This window comes from Zea mays, chromosome 4 (genome assembly GCF_902167145.1).
Source record: "Zea mays cultivar B73 chromosome 4, Zm-B73-REFERENCE-NAM-5.0, whole genome shotgun sequence".
In the NCBI taxonomy this organism is placed as follows: Eukaryota; Viridiplantae; Streptophyta; class Magnoliopsida; order Poales; family Poaceae; genus Zea; species Zea mays.
Window position 1 is genome coordinate 179,131,192 of NC_050099.1, and position 18,290 is coordinate 179,149,481.

Consider the following 18,290-nt stretch of genomic DNA (forward strand, 5'->3'; position numbering starts at 1 on the left):
TGTACGTGCATTTCCATTTGACCATTTCATTGTGTGATTGAGCCAGGTAGAGGGAAAAAGGACAGATGAGATCCCTCAAAGTAGAGCTCCTGACAGAATGGTGACTGCACCAAAGGGTACGATCAATACAGTAAAATACATAGCCGAAGCTAAAAGATGACCGAGAATTAATAGGAGCTTCCCATCAGCCTAAACAGTTCACAATGGTGTCCTGAGGCCTAAACCAGCCAGTCTCATTCTACCGCATAAAATATAACATAAATGGTAATGGTTCACTCTCTGAGTACCGGCGGTAACAAATTTGAATAGGTCAGTATTGGATGACTGTTGTCTACTCTGAAGTGTCGGTTAGAAGATTCTGGTCGCCCCCTTTGCTTAGATTTGAAACCAGCAATGATAGTGAGTAACCTGTTAACTGGAGCCTCTAGTTCTAAGGAGATGGCGGATCTAAGAAAGATACATCTAAAGGCATTACACTTAAGGACACATAACTGCTAAGGTTTACAGCTTACAACAAAGCTTTCAGTTTTTGGGCGCATTGCATTGGTCTAGGATGCAATAAAAGACCACACTGGCACCTTTGTCATGGAAATCCATGATTTCGTGTTGCTTCCCTTCTCTTCCATGTAAGTTGTTCGAACACAAAAGAACATGGGGGAGTAGAAATGCAAAGAAATATGGGCTACCTACTAAGTACAAAAAAAGGAGAGAGAAAAAAAACGGCATCAAAGATACACATATGCACCGCACAGTCACTGAAACTAATGAATGGTGTTTACCTCTAATCTTCCTAGTCAGAAATACATACAGGACCTTAACCTGCTCACTCTGTCTGTTGTATGAGCTGTGTCCTTAGGCTGGACTCCTGGACCTGTTTAGAGGAGGATGACTGTTAATTTAAACCGAGCATCAGACCCATATTGTTTCTTTTTTTTTTGTACTCAAAACATCTATTGTGATTGCAGCTTGACGCATCGAACTCATTTTGTAGTAGGGCTGCGGTTTCGGAATTGGTCATACAAAAAAGCAAACATGCAAGTTATAGCCAGATGAAAGAAAAACAATCATCTACGATACATTTGAACATGGTAGCGAAATAGTAGACAGATGTAAATGTAATCATCTGTTCTACAAATATTAGTATGAGCTACAAAAGAGGCAGGGTACCCTCAAATAGGGTTATAGCATTCATTCTAGTGGTTCCCAGTGGCCAGATGAAAAACATTATCCGGGACGGCCAGCCACAGTATTAATTTCTTTAAGGCCCCGTTTGGATCACTGGAATTGAATTCTATTCTAATAATAGTAATTTATGCATATATCAATTAAGCTAATTCACTTTTATACAAAATATATTTGTATACTATTATTAGCAAGATGTCCTAGATATTTATGTGCTACATTTTTATTATAGAGGAGTAGAACGAAGAGTGTCATGTAAGTTACAGATTAGAAACAAATTCTAATCATGTATAAAATCATTTCCTATCCTCCACCCTATGAATTTCAGATAGGCTTATATCTGAACTTTGGAAAGTGGTGGAATGCCAAATTCCAAACTAAATAAGTTATTTTATTTAGTGAATTCCAATTCCTTTAAAATGAAGGGATCCAAACGCCCCGAAAGAAAAATATTGTTTCTAGCCTAATGTACTCATAGAATCATTTGTGGCCATATAAAATATTTTTCTCCACAGACACTTATCTCAATTTAAATGCCATTCATTTTTTTCTGTACCCTTGATAAGCTCACAAGAACAAAAGAAATGAAAAAGACATAGCAAATAAAAAAAAACAAGATTCTACCTGTAGTGCTGCTGCTGTTGCCAAGAGTTCTCTGTACTCATTGAGTAAGATACTTTCCTTAGCAGCAACAGCTGAAAGTTCCGTAACCAGAGAGTGTGAAGCCTGTAACTGCACAGCCGAGTAAATGGTTAGACCTGAAGGTCATTGTTCCTAACTGTGAGTATGTAAAAACTAAAATAGGTCATCGTTCACGTACCACTACCATGAACAGGATGATCTAGATCTCCAAAAAAATATCCTTATGGTTGATAAATTATAAATATACTCACTCATAAATTTGTTTCCTTTTCCTTTTTTATTGGTGGTTCATGTTGGGTTTCAACTCTATCCTACCCAACTTTCTTAGGACTGGAAGGTTTTGCTGTGGTTGTTGAAGGTATCAAGAATTAATAAACCAGTTTACACACTGTATTAAAGCACAAACCACGATCAAAACTGCCAGGATGATTGTAGAGCTGTTATGCAACAACAGTTGTAGAAATAAAAGGACCTTCAGCTAACCTTTGATAGCAAATGGCAAATGGATGACCCCATCGCTTGCATAATGTCAACTGCTGAACTGACAGCATTCTTAACAGTAAGTACATCAGCCTGCAAGAGAGAACATAACAGAATAACCATGACTTCCGCATTTTGCTAAAAGAGTAAAAATGAGTTTTCAATAAGATGTTGAGAACTTATTTAGCATGTATTAACTTGTAATCTTCCCAGGAATCATGGTTCCCAAGTATTTACCCTAATTTCAAGACTATTACATTAGATTTAGTTTTTTATCTTTTTTTTTAAAAAAAGAGAATTGTAGATACCTTAGCCCCTCCAGAAACTGGAAGACGCAATGTGCTTGCTTTAATAGCTTCGGTTGCGCTGGATAAAGAAGAAGAATGCTCTGTTTGCAGCGCTGCCCAGTGATCAAGGTAATCCATCTACATGATGCAACATTCAATGTTCAGTAACAAGATAACGCGAAGACTAGTACATGCATTTTTCAAGAAAATTGGTTCAGGATTTATTGAACATATTAGCACATAGGGATTCCAAAAGGTGCTGGTGGCTCACTTATAAGGAAGGTATCTCCACAAACAAATCAGAACATCATTGGGATAAAAAATACCTAAACTAAAACAACAACAACACCTTTTAGTCTCAAACAAGTTGGGGTAGGCTAGAATTAAAAACCCAACAGAACCCACAAGTTAAGGTTCAAACGCATAGATAATTGTTTTCCCCATGTACTCCTCCTATTCAGGGATAAATCTTTGGATATATTCCATACTTTCAAATCTCCTTTTACTGTCTCTTCCCATTTAACTCCGGTCTTTATTTTTCTCTCTTTCTATTGCTATCGCACCTTAGGATCCCACTACGTACGGGTGTCTCTGAAGGTCTTTGTTAGACATATCCAAACCATCTCAACCGATGTTGGACAAGTTTTTCCTTCAATTGATGCTACCCCTAGTCTATTACGTATATCATCGTTCCGGACTCGACTCCTTATATAATAAAAAAATCCCAATGCAACATATGCATTTCCGCAATACTGGTTGGTGGAACGTGTCATCTTTTTCTTTTTGTAGACCAACATTTTGTGTCATACAACATAACAAGTTTAATCGTCGTCTTATAAAACCTGTCTTTTAGCTTCTTTTGTATCCTTTTGACTCTTGTCATATAAAACGCCAAAAATTTGACATCACTTTATCCACCATGTTTTGATTCTATGGCTAACAAACGCCAGAAATGCAAGGACGACCGCGACCAGGGTCAAACCTTAGACCTGTGCTTTAGCGTTGGACAGACGGGAAAAAAATTATGTGTATATCCTACATTCATCTTGAACATCTTAACATAACCATCAAATCCAAGTGTATGCATGATTATGATAATCAATAGATCTATTTCTGCCAGATGACATGAAACAATGTATTTATACATGCAAAAAACAATCAACAGAACTTACTTGCTCCTTCAACACTATTCCCAATTTGACCTCTTGCCTTAGTCTTTGTACATAGCTCCTCTTCATAACCATATTGTCGCACATCCTTGAGTTAGCATCCCATACACTGTACAACATAGTCTGCTTCAAATGAATAAATAAAGTAAGAAACGAACTCATGGTATTTACAGATTGACCACATATTAGATTTAGGGAAATAAAGAACAAAAGTATCTTAAAATGAGGTAACACGGCATAAGAATATTTTAGGTTCACAAAAAAAACTTTTATTCCATTTTCTTCAACACACACATATGTACGAGTGTACAACAATATAAAAAACAAGAGCTCAGGTATATATAAACATTATTATTGCATTGTTTCTCCTTCTCCCTAACCGGTTATGGCAAAATCTAAATCTAAGATAGATGGGGAGTTCGTAGGGATGCCAATAGGTTGGGTTCGGGTCGAGTGGAGCAAAAACTCGCCCGAAATCGCACCCGCGGGTGCAATTTCAAACCCTCACCCAAACCCGTTAGGTTTCGGGTGAGTTTGAGTCCCCCGCATGTTTAAACTGAGTGTACACTTTTAAACAATAATTCAGCTATACGTAGTTAAGTGTCAGCAATAATTGAGTTATATTTATGGATTTTAAGTCTTCTCGTGTTATTGAGTAGCAACAAAACATTTTATGAATTATTAGAAAAGTTACTTATTCAAAATTGTTAGACTGTGTGTGTGAGTGTGTGTGGGCCGATACCACTGTTGGGCTGCCGGTCCATTAGGGTTAGGGTTGAGTCTATATATATTTACCCCTTCTCTATACAATACAACAGTTCACTCTTCTACATGGTATCAGAGGATTAGGTTTAGGGTTTTTCCTCCTCTCATCCCACTGCAGCCGCCGGCGGCTCCCTTCCACCCAGCCGTCGCCTGCCATCTCTGCCCCCGAGAGGCCCAACCTTCCCTCCCGGGGCAGCCTCCCAGCTCCACAGCCGCCAGGGAGCAGGATCCCAGCTGCCACTTCCCTCCAACCCCTACAGCCGCCTGCCCCAGGACTAGCCGCCGCCCCTCGGGAGGCTCATCCTTCCCTCCCGGCACTCTTCCACGGTCGTCGAGGCCTTCCTGCTCTCCACCACCAGCTCCCTCGCCCAGTCCCCGGCGGCCACGCCGGCCAAGGCGCTGCCCAAGTCCTCCAAGGCCACGTCGGCCGCCTCGCTGGCCGACGCGTCCGCGTCCACCCCAGCCGTCGTGCCCGCGCCCAAGTACTCCTCCAAGGCCAGCCCATCGGCGCCGGCCGCCACGCCAACCACCCCGGCACCCGTGGCGGCGCCAGCCACGCCAAGGCCCCCACGCCCGCGCCCGCCACCAAGGCCGCCGCCCTGGGTCCAGCCACCCCTGCTCCCGTCGTCGCTCTCTAGCCGCCCTAGCCCTTGGCAAAGATGCCGCCGTGGGGCTGGGCGCGGACGCTGTGCTGCGCGCGCGCGCCCCATGCCTGTGGATCTAGCCGCCGACTCCCTCTCCGCTGCGTCCTCCGCCGGCCTCCACCGAGCTCCTCTCCCTGCTGGCCATGGCAATCGTCGCCCCAGGGACCCACCTCCCTTCCCCTTGGCCGCAGAAGCGCCGCCCGACCCCTGGTCACCTAGACCCGCGCCGCCCCTCTTCCTGGCCGCGGCTCCCTTTCCTCTCCCCTTTGGCTAGCCAGCTCTAGGATCGGCGGCACCATCAACGCGCCCCCTACCCTCGCTTGAGCCGCACAGCAACGCTTCTCTCTTCACGCCTCTCCCGTCACCGGCGTCAACCAATCCTGCCAGGTCCGGTGTAGGCCCCTTGTCCGGCTGGACTCGCCCCGTCGCCCTCCCCCTTCATCGCCTTCGCTGGATCCGTCGCTGTCGCGGCCGGATCCTCGTTGCTGCGACCTTCTCGGCTTTGATCCGTCGTCCCTTTGGTCGGATCGCGTCTTCTCGGCTGGATCTGTCGCTGCCATGGCCTTCCCGGTCGGATCTGTCGTTTCCCCTTCTTTTTGTCGTGGGCGTGGACACCAGGACCGGCGCAGACGCGTGCGCTGCTGTCGGCCTCCCTGGCGGGGCTCCTTGACGCATGGACGATCGAAGAAGCAGGAAGGTCAGCCTGCCAGTGCCCTTTTGTTGTGTCGCCCTGCCGATCGTTGACGCTCAAACGTCGACCCCTCCCGAAGATCAGGCTTCTGTTGTGTGTCTCCCGATCGCAGCCACCTCGACTTCGGCTACCTCGGCATCTAGGGGCTATCGTCTTCTTGGAGCACACACCAGTCTCTACTTCAGTCGCATCATTCGCACCATCACGACGCTGCGACTGCGGGGTGATTTCAACCCGTCAGCTCCTACCTTCGGCCTCTACTCCAGTCTCATCGTGTGTGGTACCCCCGTTGCGACTACGGGGGGATGTTAGACTGTGTGTGTGTGTGCGTGGGCCGGCACCACTGTTGGGCTGCCGGCCCATTAGGGTTAGGGTTGAGTCTATATATTGTACCCCTTCTCTATGCAATACAACAATTCACTCTTCTACAAAAAAAATTAATATTGTATCTTAATCATTTTTGCGCAAATAAAGAATGAACCAATTTTCGGGTTAGGTGCGAGTCACCCATGGGTTGAAATAGAAAGTCGCGCCCACACCCGCGAAACTTCGGATCGAGTGTGGGTGCACTCACAGGTCAAAATCTTCACCTATACCCATCTGGTCGGGTACCTATCGAGTTTCGGGTTTACGGGCTTAAATTGCCATCCCTAGGAGTTCGGCACCAGTGCTATCAGAAATTTAGCGGGGTAATGATATGTTTACCTCGGCGCTTAATTTCTGAATTGACAGCATTTCATCAACATAAGAATTGGTAAAACGCCATTGTAAGTTCCTATTATGCAGGAGGCGCAACTGATGGACATATTCCATGTGAGCTGGGCTCTTCTTCCCTCTTGTAGCATCAACAATGTAGCTAAGAATTGAAGAGCCTGAATCAGATCTGGCAGAACTACATGGTGAGACAGGTGTTGAGGGTCTAGTCCTTGATGGGCTTGGTAATCTCCTAGAGGCAAATGATGGTGACGACGAAGCATTGGATGGTGATGAAGGGCGTATTAAAACACGTGATGGTGATGATGATCCCCTAGCTAACTGCTTTGGAGGTGTAGATTTTTCTGAATTATTTGAAGGTCCATCTGGACTTGAACTGGCATTCTCCTCTTGACCTTCATTTCCATCAGCAGAACCAGGGCTCTCAACATCACCTGATAAAATTTCAGGGCCTTTTCTTCTGTTATAAGCAAGAGGCGTTTTCCTTGGTGAAACTCTGGATGGTTGCACAGTTAAAGATATTTGCTGTCTGGTCTTATCAGTTAGATCCATGCTTCTTGACATGGCATTAACACCATCTGGTCCTAGTACTCTTCTTGTAGAAAACACTCGTGAAGGAACCATTGAAGATACTGGTCCATTACATTCATCAGCAAAATCCATAATTTTTGACATTATATTAGCACTTTCAGATCTCGCCGTTCTTCTTGGTGACATTCCACGTGATGGAACTGTCATGGGTTTCTTATCTTCCTCAGCAAAATCCATGCTTTTAGATATAGTATCAGTGCCATCGGATGCAAGTCGCCTTGTTGGAGAAGCTCCTCGAGATGGAACCTTCACCGTCAATGTTCTGTTACCTTTTTGGTTTACAACAACATTCTCTGATGCATTCTTATCATCATCAGTAACAGGTCTCAGTGATGGCTCTTGAGATGCAAGGGATGATGAGACTGCACTAGTAGCTATGTCACTAGAATCTGTTCTTCCTGGATCGTAACCATCACCACCGTATTCCGTTGACACAATAAGTTTCTCAGTAACATATATGTTTTTTACTAGAGCACCAGTGTCATCAAGTTTACTGTCTGAAATGCAACCAGATGCAGTTGACGGGCTCTCCACACCTTTTGATAGGGTATTAACACCATCAGATTCAAGCCTACTGCTCTGCAGAGTCTGACACGACGCACTTGATGCTGTGGACAGTCTGCTGTCTTTTTCAGCAAAAGTCATGCCTGTTGATATGGCATTAGAGGCAACCCTGCTTCTGGGAGAAACCCCTCGTAAAGCAGCTGATGAGGAAGATGGTCTACAGTTTTTGTCAGCAAATTCTTTGTTCAATGCAGCATTGATACCATCAGAGGCCAGCCGTCTTCTTGGCGAAAACCCTCGTGATGAAGTTGACGGTGTTGAAGGTCTGATACATTTTTCAGTAATGTCTGTGCTCTTTGATATACATTCTATACCATCAGAAGTGAGCTGTCTTCTTGGTGAAACCCCTCGTGCTACAGCTGACATGGCTAAGGGTTTGTTACTGTTTTCAATGAGATCAATGCTCATTGATATCACATTGCTAACGTCTGAGGCGAGTCGTCTTCTTGGTGAAACCCCTCGTGCTGCAGCTGACATGGTGACAAGTTTGTTATTGTTTTCAACAAGATCCATGCTCTTTATAATCACATTGACACCATCTGACGAAAGTCGCCTTCTTGGTGAAAGCCCTCGTGATGCAGCTGATGAGGTAGTAGGTCTAGTGTCTTTCTCAACAAGATCCATACTTTTTGATATGGTTTTAACACCATCAGAGGCAAGTTGTCTTAATGTTGAGACCCCTCTAGGTGCAACTGAGGAGGACACAGTTCTGGAATCCTTTTCAGTGAACTTGATCCTTTCTGAAGTGACATTGATGGCATCAGATGCAACCCTGCAGCGTGGTGACATACCTCGCGGTGTTGCATATGAGGTTGATGGCCTGTCTAGTCCATCAGCAAGATCTGAGCCTTTTGATACAGTGCCAACACCATCAGAGGCTAATTGAAGTCTTGGTGAAATCCCTCGTGAGACCGCTGAAGAGGTTGATGGCCTGTTAGCGTAATCACCAAAGTCCATGCCTTTGGTTACACCACTTATGCCATCAGAAGCAAGCCTTCTTCGTGGAGACGTCCCATGTGATATGGAAGATGAGGTGGATGGCCTGTTATCGTTTCCAGAAAACACCGAACTCCTTGATATAGTCTCAAGACCATCAGAGGCAAGTCTTCTCCTTGGAGAAACCCCTCGAGGTGGAATTGATGAGCTGACTACTCTGCTATCCTTTTCAGCAAAATCTATATTTTTCACAATATCATTAACACTATCAGAGGTGGGTCTCCTTCTTGGAGAAACCCCTCTTGATGAAGCTGGTATCCTATCTTTTTCAGGGAAATCAACGCTTTTCATTAAATCAGCAATGCCACCAGAAGTTGTTCTTCTCGGTGAAAGTCCTCTTGATGAAGACAGGTTGGAAACAGGTCCAATTAATCTCTCTGATGATTTTGTACTAGTCTGCGATGCAGCATTAAACACACTTGATAATGATGCACTTGGTGCAATGCTGGGTGATGAAACTGGCGAGGAGAGTGTACTGTTATCATTTTCAGTAAAATCCACGCTTTCTGATAGGGTCATGGTGCCATCTGATGCAGCTGTTGTTATTGGTGACACCCTTCTTGATGAAATTGCCGAGGATGAAAGTTTGAGATCTCTACGAACAACGGCCTTTTTGGACACATCATCTGCATCATTAGAAGGTGACTTTCTTGGTGTCTTGGTGCTATCTGATGCAGCTGTTGTTATTGGTGACACCCTTCTTGATGAAATTGCCAAGGATGAAAGTTTGAGATCTCTACGAACAACAGCCTTTTTGGACGCATCTTCTGCATCATTAGAAGGTGACTTTCTTGGTGTCCTGGTGCCATCTGATGCAGCTGTTGTTGTTGGTGACACCCTTCTTGATGAAATTGCCAAGGAAGAAAGTTTGAGATCTCTACGAACAACGGCCTTTTTGGACGCATCATCTGCATCATTAGAAGGTGACTTTCTTGGTGACCCCCCTTGTGATGACATTGACGAAGAGACCAGCCGGTCAATTTTATCAGCAAGATCAATACTTCTTGACAAGGTATTTGCAGCGGAGTACATTGTTGTTCGCTTAGGTGAAACCCCACGTAACGGAACTGATGGAACAGTAGACCTACTGATCTTGTCAGTGAGATCCATGCTCTTGGACATTGTGCTTGCAGACACCCTGCCCCCCATCATAGCAGGCCAGCGATGATGATCAATCACCTTGGCATGTGGATTCTCTGATTGCTCAGGGGTAGCTCTCCCTCTCAACGGGCTCCTCTTCCTATCAGCTGGTGCTGCATCCCTCGTCTTGGCCTCGCCTGCAGAAGAGGTACTAGAATTCCTTTTCCCCTTTGATTCGACCTGGAAAGAAGAAGACAGACTCCGCATTGAAGGCCACAACCCATCAGGAGCCCGGCAACCCGACAACCTCCTCGGAGCGCTTTGCGTCTCTGAAACGGCATCATGCACCGGCGTGGACGAGCTGGAGGATGAGGAGGACGGGCTGGAAGGCGCAGACGATGGCGACGCCGAGGCAGAGATCCTGGACGGGGTAGTGGGCCGCGAGCCGCCCGAAGACGGCCTCGACGGAGTCGCCTGCCGCCGTTCGGTGGACTGGGACCTCTTCGCCTGTGACCCAGCTGGCGTCGGGGACGACGCTCGACCGCCGGCATTGGGTGACGGTGACGGGTGCCTCCTCGGAATAGTAGATGCTTCTGCTGGCATCGCAGCTACCTTGCGCTTCACCGCAGCATCAGCATGGCCGTTAGCATAATCCTTCTCCGCCGGCAGGTCAGATTTCCGAAGCAGCACTGCCCCGGGCGCACGGATTTCGCAGGCGTCTATCCGCGCACCCGCCACCCTGGCTCAAATCCATCAGCATTGATAGCGCCACGAAGGAGTTATTTGAGTTTGTAACATTTTCGTCGCGCGGCTTCACCAGTTTATTACTCCGCAGCTGTACTTCGCCAGTTTGGTATTATGGAGTTCAAAGTCACGCCAGATTGGGACAGTTAATCTCCCGCGCTCCATTAACGTCTGTTTTATTGCTTTTGATGCAGGTTATGTACCCCTTCGTACTAATCTACCCTTGACCGGAGTACTACCTTGCCGCGCGTGAGACCAAGAAAACAGAGCGCACAAGGCGAGGTTGAGCTGGAGCAGGAGCATCCCCGGCGAGCAGGGAACCGGCCATGGAGCTCGGAGAGTTGTGCGCAGAGGCGAACAGAGAGATGAGCGCGCGCGGCGAGCAGAAATCAGGGAGCAGGGCACGGTGGCCATGACAAGTAGGGAGGTGTGCAGTCGAGTTGTAGGCCAGCGCGCGCAGGGAATTTGGTGCGGCCATGGAACCTGAGCAGGGCACGGCGCAGGAGTTCGACGGAACGCTGTGCGCGTCCAGGGAGAGAACAGAGGAAGCAGGGCGCCAGGGAGCTGCACGGGCCTGACCAAATTCGAGTAGGGAAGGAGAGAATCCGGGCGCGCAGGGGAGTTCTGCTGGGCACGCAACAGAGAACGGAGGGAGATGGAGAGAGAACCGCGGGAGCTGAGGGAGAAAGAAGCTGGGCGCGGCGCTGGGAGATCCGGTGAGCCGAGAGGGAGGCTGCGCGCCGTGGGAGCTGGAGCAGCGCGCGACACAGAGAACCGGAGGGCGCGCAGGCTGGGAGCTCGGCCGCCATGGGCAAGTGCAGGGAAGAACGCGACGCGCCAGGGAAGAGCAGAGGTCGGGGGCGAGCTCGGCACGGCGCGTGCGCAAGAAGCAGCTCGGCACGGCGCGGCTGGGGAAGAAGACGCGCTGGGGAAGAGAGCGGCGATGGGAACCGGGCGCGGGAGGAGCAGAGGCCGAGGAGCGGCGGGAGACGACCACCTTCACGAAATTGGCTGCGCGGTTGGCCTTGCTGGAGTCGGCGAGCGCGTTCTTGCGGTACGACCTCACCGGCGGCCACCCCACCACCCGCGCCTTGGGTGACGGCGCAGCGGAGGGCGCGGCGAGCGAGGAGGAACGGCCGGAGTCGGAGCCCGGGAGGCGGAGGGTGAGGGCGAGCGTGGTGTCCTCGTAGCCGAGCCTGGAGGCTAGGAGCCGAGGCCATGGGGCGAGCTCACCTGCTCGAGCTCGGACCAGAGGAGGGCAGCGCCTGCCAAGGGAGAAGTGGAGGTCGGCCATGGCCAAGGTCGCAGGGGCTCCCTGGAGATCCAGCTGGTGGAGCTCGCCTTGGGGAAGATGATAGGAGGAGCAGGGGAGGGGCTGCTTGCGTCGTGGTTACAGCAGGGACAAACTTGACTTTTACCACAGTTCATAGACGGTAACAGAGTTCGGAAGAATAACAGTTCCAATATGGCGCAGATATGTGCTACATAATACCAAATTGGCGATGCGCAGCTGCGGAGTAATATAGTGGCGAAGCCGCGCGACGAGATTGTTACAAACTCAAATAACTCCGCCACGAAGCCAGCACCAGTCTACCCCGTGTCCCGCCCTGCCAACAGAGCAACAACACGAGCAGCAACCCAATGTCAGGAGTCAGGACACACAAATCCATCTGGCACAAGAAGACAATTCAGAGGCTCGGAGTCACGCAGCAAGCGAACCAGATCGAGGACCCCGGCAAATTCAGTAGATGAAGAGGAGAAAAAGAAAAGGCAGACGATGAACAAAGGAAGGGAGGCGGTGATTTTCTCGAATTCCTCCTCTCCTTTCTCCCATTTATGCAAAGGAATCGAAGCGTCGCTTTCTGGTGCGGGTAGGGCCGAGCGAGTCAGTCATGGCTTTGGTCTCCACCTCACGGGAACTCCACGGGCAGCTCCTGCAAGCCAAGTAATGGCGAAGCCAAGCTGCCAGAGATGGTGGTAGAGAGAGAGAGAGAGAGAATCAAGCTAGAAGCCGATTAAATGGTGGTGGAGGGGTGCCCGCTGCCCGGTCGCCCAGGCCACCGCGGTTAGGAACGAGGACGACTAAACTAGTGGCTTCATTATGATGATTAGTACGTCCCACGTCCCCGTTAAAAGTACCGTCGCTCTTGTGGTTACCTGCTACTGTAGTGGAGCATAAACTAATGCAACTGGGAGGGAGAGGGACCAACTTTTTCTTTGCGGTGGAAAGGATGGGCGGGAGAGGTGAAAGGTGGCATTTTTATTTGTTTCACTTCCGGTGAAGGCGCTCGCACTCCTGGGCCAGGAGGGAATGTGCCCGTTGGTGCGACTCCAACGGCTAGCCAGAGCGCGGCAGATGGCGGGGCCTCGTCTCATCTGAGTCCCGGAGGCCGAACAAAATGGCAACAAAAAAAAAACCAATTTTGCAACACAGCGAGAGTGTCGCTTTCCAGCGTTTTGCTCCCTGGTTCTTCTATCTATGGCCAAAGCCAGCAACTTTATAGCCAGAGGCAGCGCAAAAAAGAATTCGGCAGGCTAGGAGATTCCAAAGGCAAGCAACAGCAATTGGTGCACCCCAGATCACTGGAATCTGAAACCAATGTGGGAGAAGTTAAGAAAAAAAATGACGGTTTTGTTTCTGGCGCCGGGCAGGACAAGCATCCAGTCCGGGGAAACGGCAAAAACAGCCTCTAGCGAGCTTTCGCCGATTACAACCGTCCCGACAAGCGATCGAAACAAAAGGCAGCTTCGATCCCTGGAAACCATTCGGCGAGGCAGCGACAAATGCCGCGGTCCAGAGACCAAAATCCAAAGAGAAACGATGCGATCCTGACCTATACACACCTCGGCGCCGGAGAACCGCCGCACGCCGTCTGGTCGAACGCAACGAGCCCTCCCCCAATCCGATTTTGGGGGCAGGGATCCGGCCAGAGAAGACCGGAGGAAGCGCTGCGGAGTGCGGAGGGAGAGGGGGGGGGGGGGGGGGGGGGGGGGGGGTCGGAGGGACTAGGGAGCACGAGGAGAGAGAATTTGTCACGGCAGAGCTCGCGGTTCCCTGAGAAAGCGACGGGGAGGAGCTTTTGTTTCCGCGTAGGAGAGGAGCCGAGGAGGGGGTAATAAATGAGGAATTCTTTTCTACTATAAAACAAACAAAACAGTAATAAATGCGAAAGTAGCCATTAGAACTAATGGTATGATTGGCCCATTCTTTCCTACTCATAAAGGGGTTAGACAGGGTGACCCCTTTTCGCTTTTATTGTTTAACATTGCAGCTGACGGTCTGGCGTGTCTCATTGAGAAAGCTCAAGAAAAGAAACTTATTGAAGGATTAATTCCTCATATTATAAAGAATGGATGTGCGTATCTTCAATATGCTGATGATACAATTCTTTTACTTCAAGATAACCTTGAATTTGCAAGGAACCTAAAATTTATTCTGATTCTTTTTGAAAAAATGTCTGGTCTTAAGATTAATTTTCAAAAAAGCGAGGTTTATTGTTTTGGTAATGCTAACAATAATAAAGATGCTTACGCTGAGATTTTTACTTGTCCAATTAAAAATCTTCCCATGAGCTATCTTGGAGTGCCTATTGATCATAAAAAACTAAGTAATTCTCAGTGGGCTAAGATCGAAGAGAAATTTGAAAAAAAAATTGAGTGTTTGGCAAGGTAGGTATCTGAGTCTTGGAGGGAGATTGACTCTGATTAATAGCAGCTTGTCTAACATTCCCCTTTACATGCTCTCATTGTATTTGGCCCCATCTTCTGTTTTAAAAAAGATGGATATCTTTAGAAGAAGACTATTGTGGTATGGTGGAAACAATAAAAAAAATATCATCTGGCGAATTGGGATTTTGTTTGCATGGATAAAGATAAAGGGGGGCTTGGCATCTTAAATCTAAGATGTATGAACATAAGTCTTCTTACCAAGTGGTTATGGAAACTTGAAAAGGAAGAGGGTCTGTGGCAAACAATTGTTAATAAAAAATACATGAAAGGCAAGCCCTTATGTATTTTAAGGAAAAAGCAAGGGGACTCTCAATTCTGGCGAGGTCTTCTTTACTGCAAGGATAAGTATTGTGATAATAGAAAAATGGAAATTGGTAATGGTCTCTCTACCAGTTTCTGGAGTGATATTTGGTGTGGTGATGTCCCGTTGTCAATAAAGTATAAGAGATTGTTTGAGTTATCTCTTAATAAAGAGATAAATGTGAATTGGGCTTTGAGTGGTAACTGGAATTCCTTAACTTTTAGAAGAAGGTTAGTTGGAGAAGGGGCTAAACAATTAGAAGATTTGATCAATGATTGTGGAAGGTATTGGCTTGCGGATAGGGAAGACAAGCCTTCCTGGTTGTTGGATAAAAAAGGTTACTCGGTGAAGTCGATGTATAATCATTTTAAACAAGATGGGGGCAGAACTCCATTTTGGTTTATTTGGAAGGCAAAAATTCCCCAGAGAATAAAAGTTTTTCTCTGGCTGATCCTAAATGATAAGATCTTATCAAAAGAAAACCTTAGTAAAAGAAACTGGCAAGGTAATGCTAGGTGTGATTGGTGTGGCTGTCTTGAAACAACTAGCCATATTTTTTATGATTGTCAGGTGGCTTCTTTTACTTGGAAGGTGATTCAGATAGTTCTTGATTCTATTTCCCTTCCCAATAATTCCAATGATATGTTTGGGAAGTGGTTATGTGGATTCAAAGTTTATGAAAGAAATCTAATCACTATTGGTTGTAGTGCTGTGCTTTGGTCACTTTGGAAAACTAGAAATGACTGCTGTTTTAACAGCATTAACCTTTATAACGCTGCTGACATTCTGTTTCTTTGTTGTTCTTGGTTGGATGATTGGGCTATTCTTCAGAAAGAAACTCCAAAAAAGATCTTGCTGGAAAGAAGCTCCCGTCTCAGAAAAATGGCTAAAGAGTTTTTCAACCGATGTTTTGGTTGGGCGCCGGTGGACAATCGTTTGTGCAACTAATGTTTGCTGGTGATGGATGAAAGTGTAGGACGTCTGATGGCTTGGTCCCTAACAGCTTTTGATAATTCAGTCTTTCTTTTATCATGGGCTTAAAATTTTCTGGTTGTAATAAGTAGTTGGGATTTACCAAAACTCTTGGTAGCTGGTGGTTTTTAGTGGGCGAAACCTGAGAACTTTTAGATTCAAATCTGTTCTAAATGTTTAGCTTTTGCTGTTTAGCCTAGTGGGCTAAGTCATGTAATAAGTAGATGTTTTCTTTGGAGTCTGTCAAACTTTATTCCTATTTCCTAATGAAATAGGGGGGTTTCCCCTTTCTGTTAAAAAAAATAAATGCGAAAGTTAAGTAAATCGAAGTTATAATAAAAACACAAGAGCCGAAAATTAACCAAACAAAGAGGTACCATTTTGTATTTATGTTTTCTTGATGACTTGATTGATCCTGGTCCACCGGACGTGCTGATGAAGTCATGGTGTATTTTTTTATTTTTTTTATTTTCATATAATGTCGGTGTTTCGGACCAGCGAGGACCGTCAACCGACCAGTAAATTTGTCGCTGCGTGTCCCTGCCCAGATGTGTTGATGCAAGATGGAACACAAGAGGGACGATGAGGCTTATGTTATCTTGCATCGGGGTGCTCGTAGTAGGGGTTACAAGCGTCGCGCACGAGAGAGAGGGTCCGGCCCTGAGGTGAGCTGTCTGAGTTAGCCTCCTCTGCGTTTCTCCCACTCTGCCTGCCTCTGCTCGCCTTCTTTCACTCCCCTTAGGAAGGCCCTGGACATCCCCTTTTATAGATACAAGGAGATGGCTCAGCTATACAATGGTGGTATAGCTATGTGCTAACGTGGCCGGCGGAGAAGTGCCTGAGCCCTGTATAGGTGCTAACGTGGCCGTTGGAGAAGTGCTTGAGCCTTGTAGAAGCGCAGCTGGCGGTGCGGCATGGATCCTGCTGACGTTTCCTTGCTTCCGTAGGGAGCTGAGAACCATCGACATCATGGACGCACGCGGGGAACCATCATTACCTGTTACCGGAGTAATCTAGATGGGACACCGGTCTTGTTCCTTCGTAGCCTGAGGCAGCTAGCTAGGGGTAGGGTAATGATGTATCCCCAGTGGCGCGGTCGGTCCGAGGTCGAGGTCAGGCGAGGCGGAGACTTCTCCTAAGGCCGAGGCTGAGGTCGGGCGAGGATGTGACTTCTCCCGAGGCCGAGGCCGAGGCCCGAGGTCGGGCGAGGATGTGACTCCTCCCGAGGCCGAGGCTGAGGCCGAGGCTCGAGGTCGGGCGAGGCGGAGACCTTCTCCCGAAGCCGAGGCTGAGGCCTGAGGTCGGGCGAGGCGGAGCTCCCTGTTGCGCCCGAGGCTGAACTCGGGGGAGATCATGACTCAGTTTTACCCTGGTGGTTGCCACGGTAGTCGGAACAGGGTAAATAGTGTTGTTTTCCTGTCAGAACGATCAGTAAAGGGGCAAAGTGACTGCGGTCACTTCGACCTTGCCGACTGAGGTGCGCGTGTCAGGATAAGGTGTCAGGTGATCCCCGTATTAAATGCGCATGCGATACGGTCGGTTGGTGAGGCGATTTGGCCGAGGTCGCTGCACGACAAAGTTTGCCCGAGCTTGGCTTCGGGCGAGCCGAGGGTGCGCCCACTGCCTGAGGATGCCCTCGGGCGAGGTGTGAATCCGTCTGGGACTACTGTTCTTGCCCGAGGCTGGGCTCGGATGAGATCGCGTCCCTTGGTAGACGAGGCCTTGACTTGAACCGTGCCTATCAGTCTTTACGATCTGTTTTGATGATGTTTTACAGCCATGTTAAGGAGTATTGGGGGTACCCCTAATTACGGTACCCGACAGTAGCCCCCGAGCCTCGAAGGGAGTGTAGGTACTCGCTTGGAGGTTCTGCCGGATTTCTCGCAAGGGGACCAGCCTTTCTCGGTTATATTTTATTTCGATGGGTGCGCGCGAGCGCACCCGTCGGGTGTAGCCCCCGAGGCCTCGGAGGAGTGGTTTGACTCCTCTGAGGTCTTAATTTTTTTTGCGATGCCTCGGTCGGCCTTGTTGTTCCCTCATGCGGCCTTGTCGTAGCCCGGGTGCATGGTCAGGCTCCGAGTTTTTAAGCTGGTTTGTTGACGTGGTCAACAGTTTGGCCGTAGCCTGGTGCGAGAGCAGCCCCCGAGCCTCTGCACGGAGCGAGAGGACGATCAAGGACCGTCTCGACTTTTATTGTACGCCCCTTCGTCGCCTTTCCGCAAGGAGGAAGGGGGGAAAGCGCCATGTTACCCTCGGAGGGCACCGAACACGGTGTTTCCAGTGAGTTGCTATCGGGTGATCCGAGTGGACGCCCGAGCCCTGTTCGATAAGGGTCAGCTAGTGGCCCAGAGGCGCGCTCCAAAAGTACCTGCAGGTGATTTGCTGGACCCGGACCCATTTGATAGGGTCCAAGGGCTCGGTGCCTCCCTCCGGTGGGATTCCATTACAAATCGTTCCCGCTGGTCTCGGAAATGTCCTAGGGTACCTCGGGAGCGTAGCCCGAGCCTCGACCATGTAACGGACGTACCCAGGGTCATCCCTGACTCTGCGTGCTCTGGGGCGGCTGTCGAACCCTTGATCAGTAAAGGGCTCGAAGCCCGAGTGCTCTGGGGCGGTTGCCAAGTGAGAGCACCTAGAGGGGGGGGGGGGTGAATAGGTGATCCTGTGAAACTTAAACTTATAGCCACAAAAACTTGTTAAGTGTTAGCCCAATAATCGCCAAGTGGCTAGAGAGGAGTC

General features: G+C 48.3%; 1 protein-coding gene across 6 annotated transcripts; it reads right to left on the reverse strand.

Moving 5' to 3' along the window:
• Positions 1–10: 10 nt before the first annotated feature.
• On the reverse strand, positions 11–13,516 carry LOC100381621 (uncharacterized). 6 transcript variants are annotated; one of them, NM_001174438.2, is made up of 7 exons: positions 13,394–13,516; positions 12,042–12,156; positions 3,764–3,883; positions 2,613–2,729; positions 2,308–2,397; positions 1,807–1,914; positions 583–871 (listed from the first exon to the last, which is right to left on the reverse strand). In NM_001174438.2, the coding sequence occupies exons 3-7, from the start codon at positions 3,878–3,880 to the stop codon at positions 824–826; spliced, it is 480 nt and encodes a 159-aa protein (NP_001167909.1). In that variant the 5' UTR covers positions 3,881–3,883; positions 12,042–12,156; positions 13,394–13,516; the 3' UTR covers positions 583–823. The 6 variants fall into 6 exon arrangements, with proteins under 6 accessions (XP_035822904.1, XP_035822903.1, XP_035822902.1 ...); XM_035967011.1 differs by lacking the exon at positions 13,394–13,516 and having other exon boundaries at positions 11–871; positions 10,418–13,350; XM_035967010.1 differs by lacking the exon at positions 12,042–12,156 and having other exon boundaries at positions 582–871; positions 13,394–13,513.
• Between the last annotated feature and the right edge of the window lie 4,774 nt (positions 13,517–18,290).

What these genes read in the sequence shown, in the direction of transcription:
- LOC100381621 (NM_001361458.1), bottom strand. Translation starts at nt 10,408, where the DNA reads ATGCCAGCAGAAGCATCTACTATTCCGAGGAGGCACCCGTCACCGTCA. An exon ending in TTTGCCATTTGCTATCAAAG is followed by an intron (nt 1,915 to 2,307) that starts GTTAGCTGAAGG and finishes TCGGCTGTGCAG; the next exon opens with TTACAGGCTTCACACTCTCT. An exon ending in CAACAGCAGCAGCACTACAG is followed by an intron (nt 872 to 1,806) that starts GTAGAATCTTGT and finishes TCCTCTAAACAG; the next exon opens with GTCCAGGAGTCCAGCCTAAG.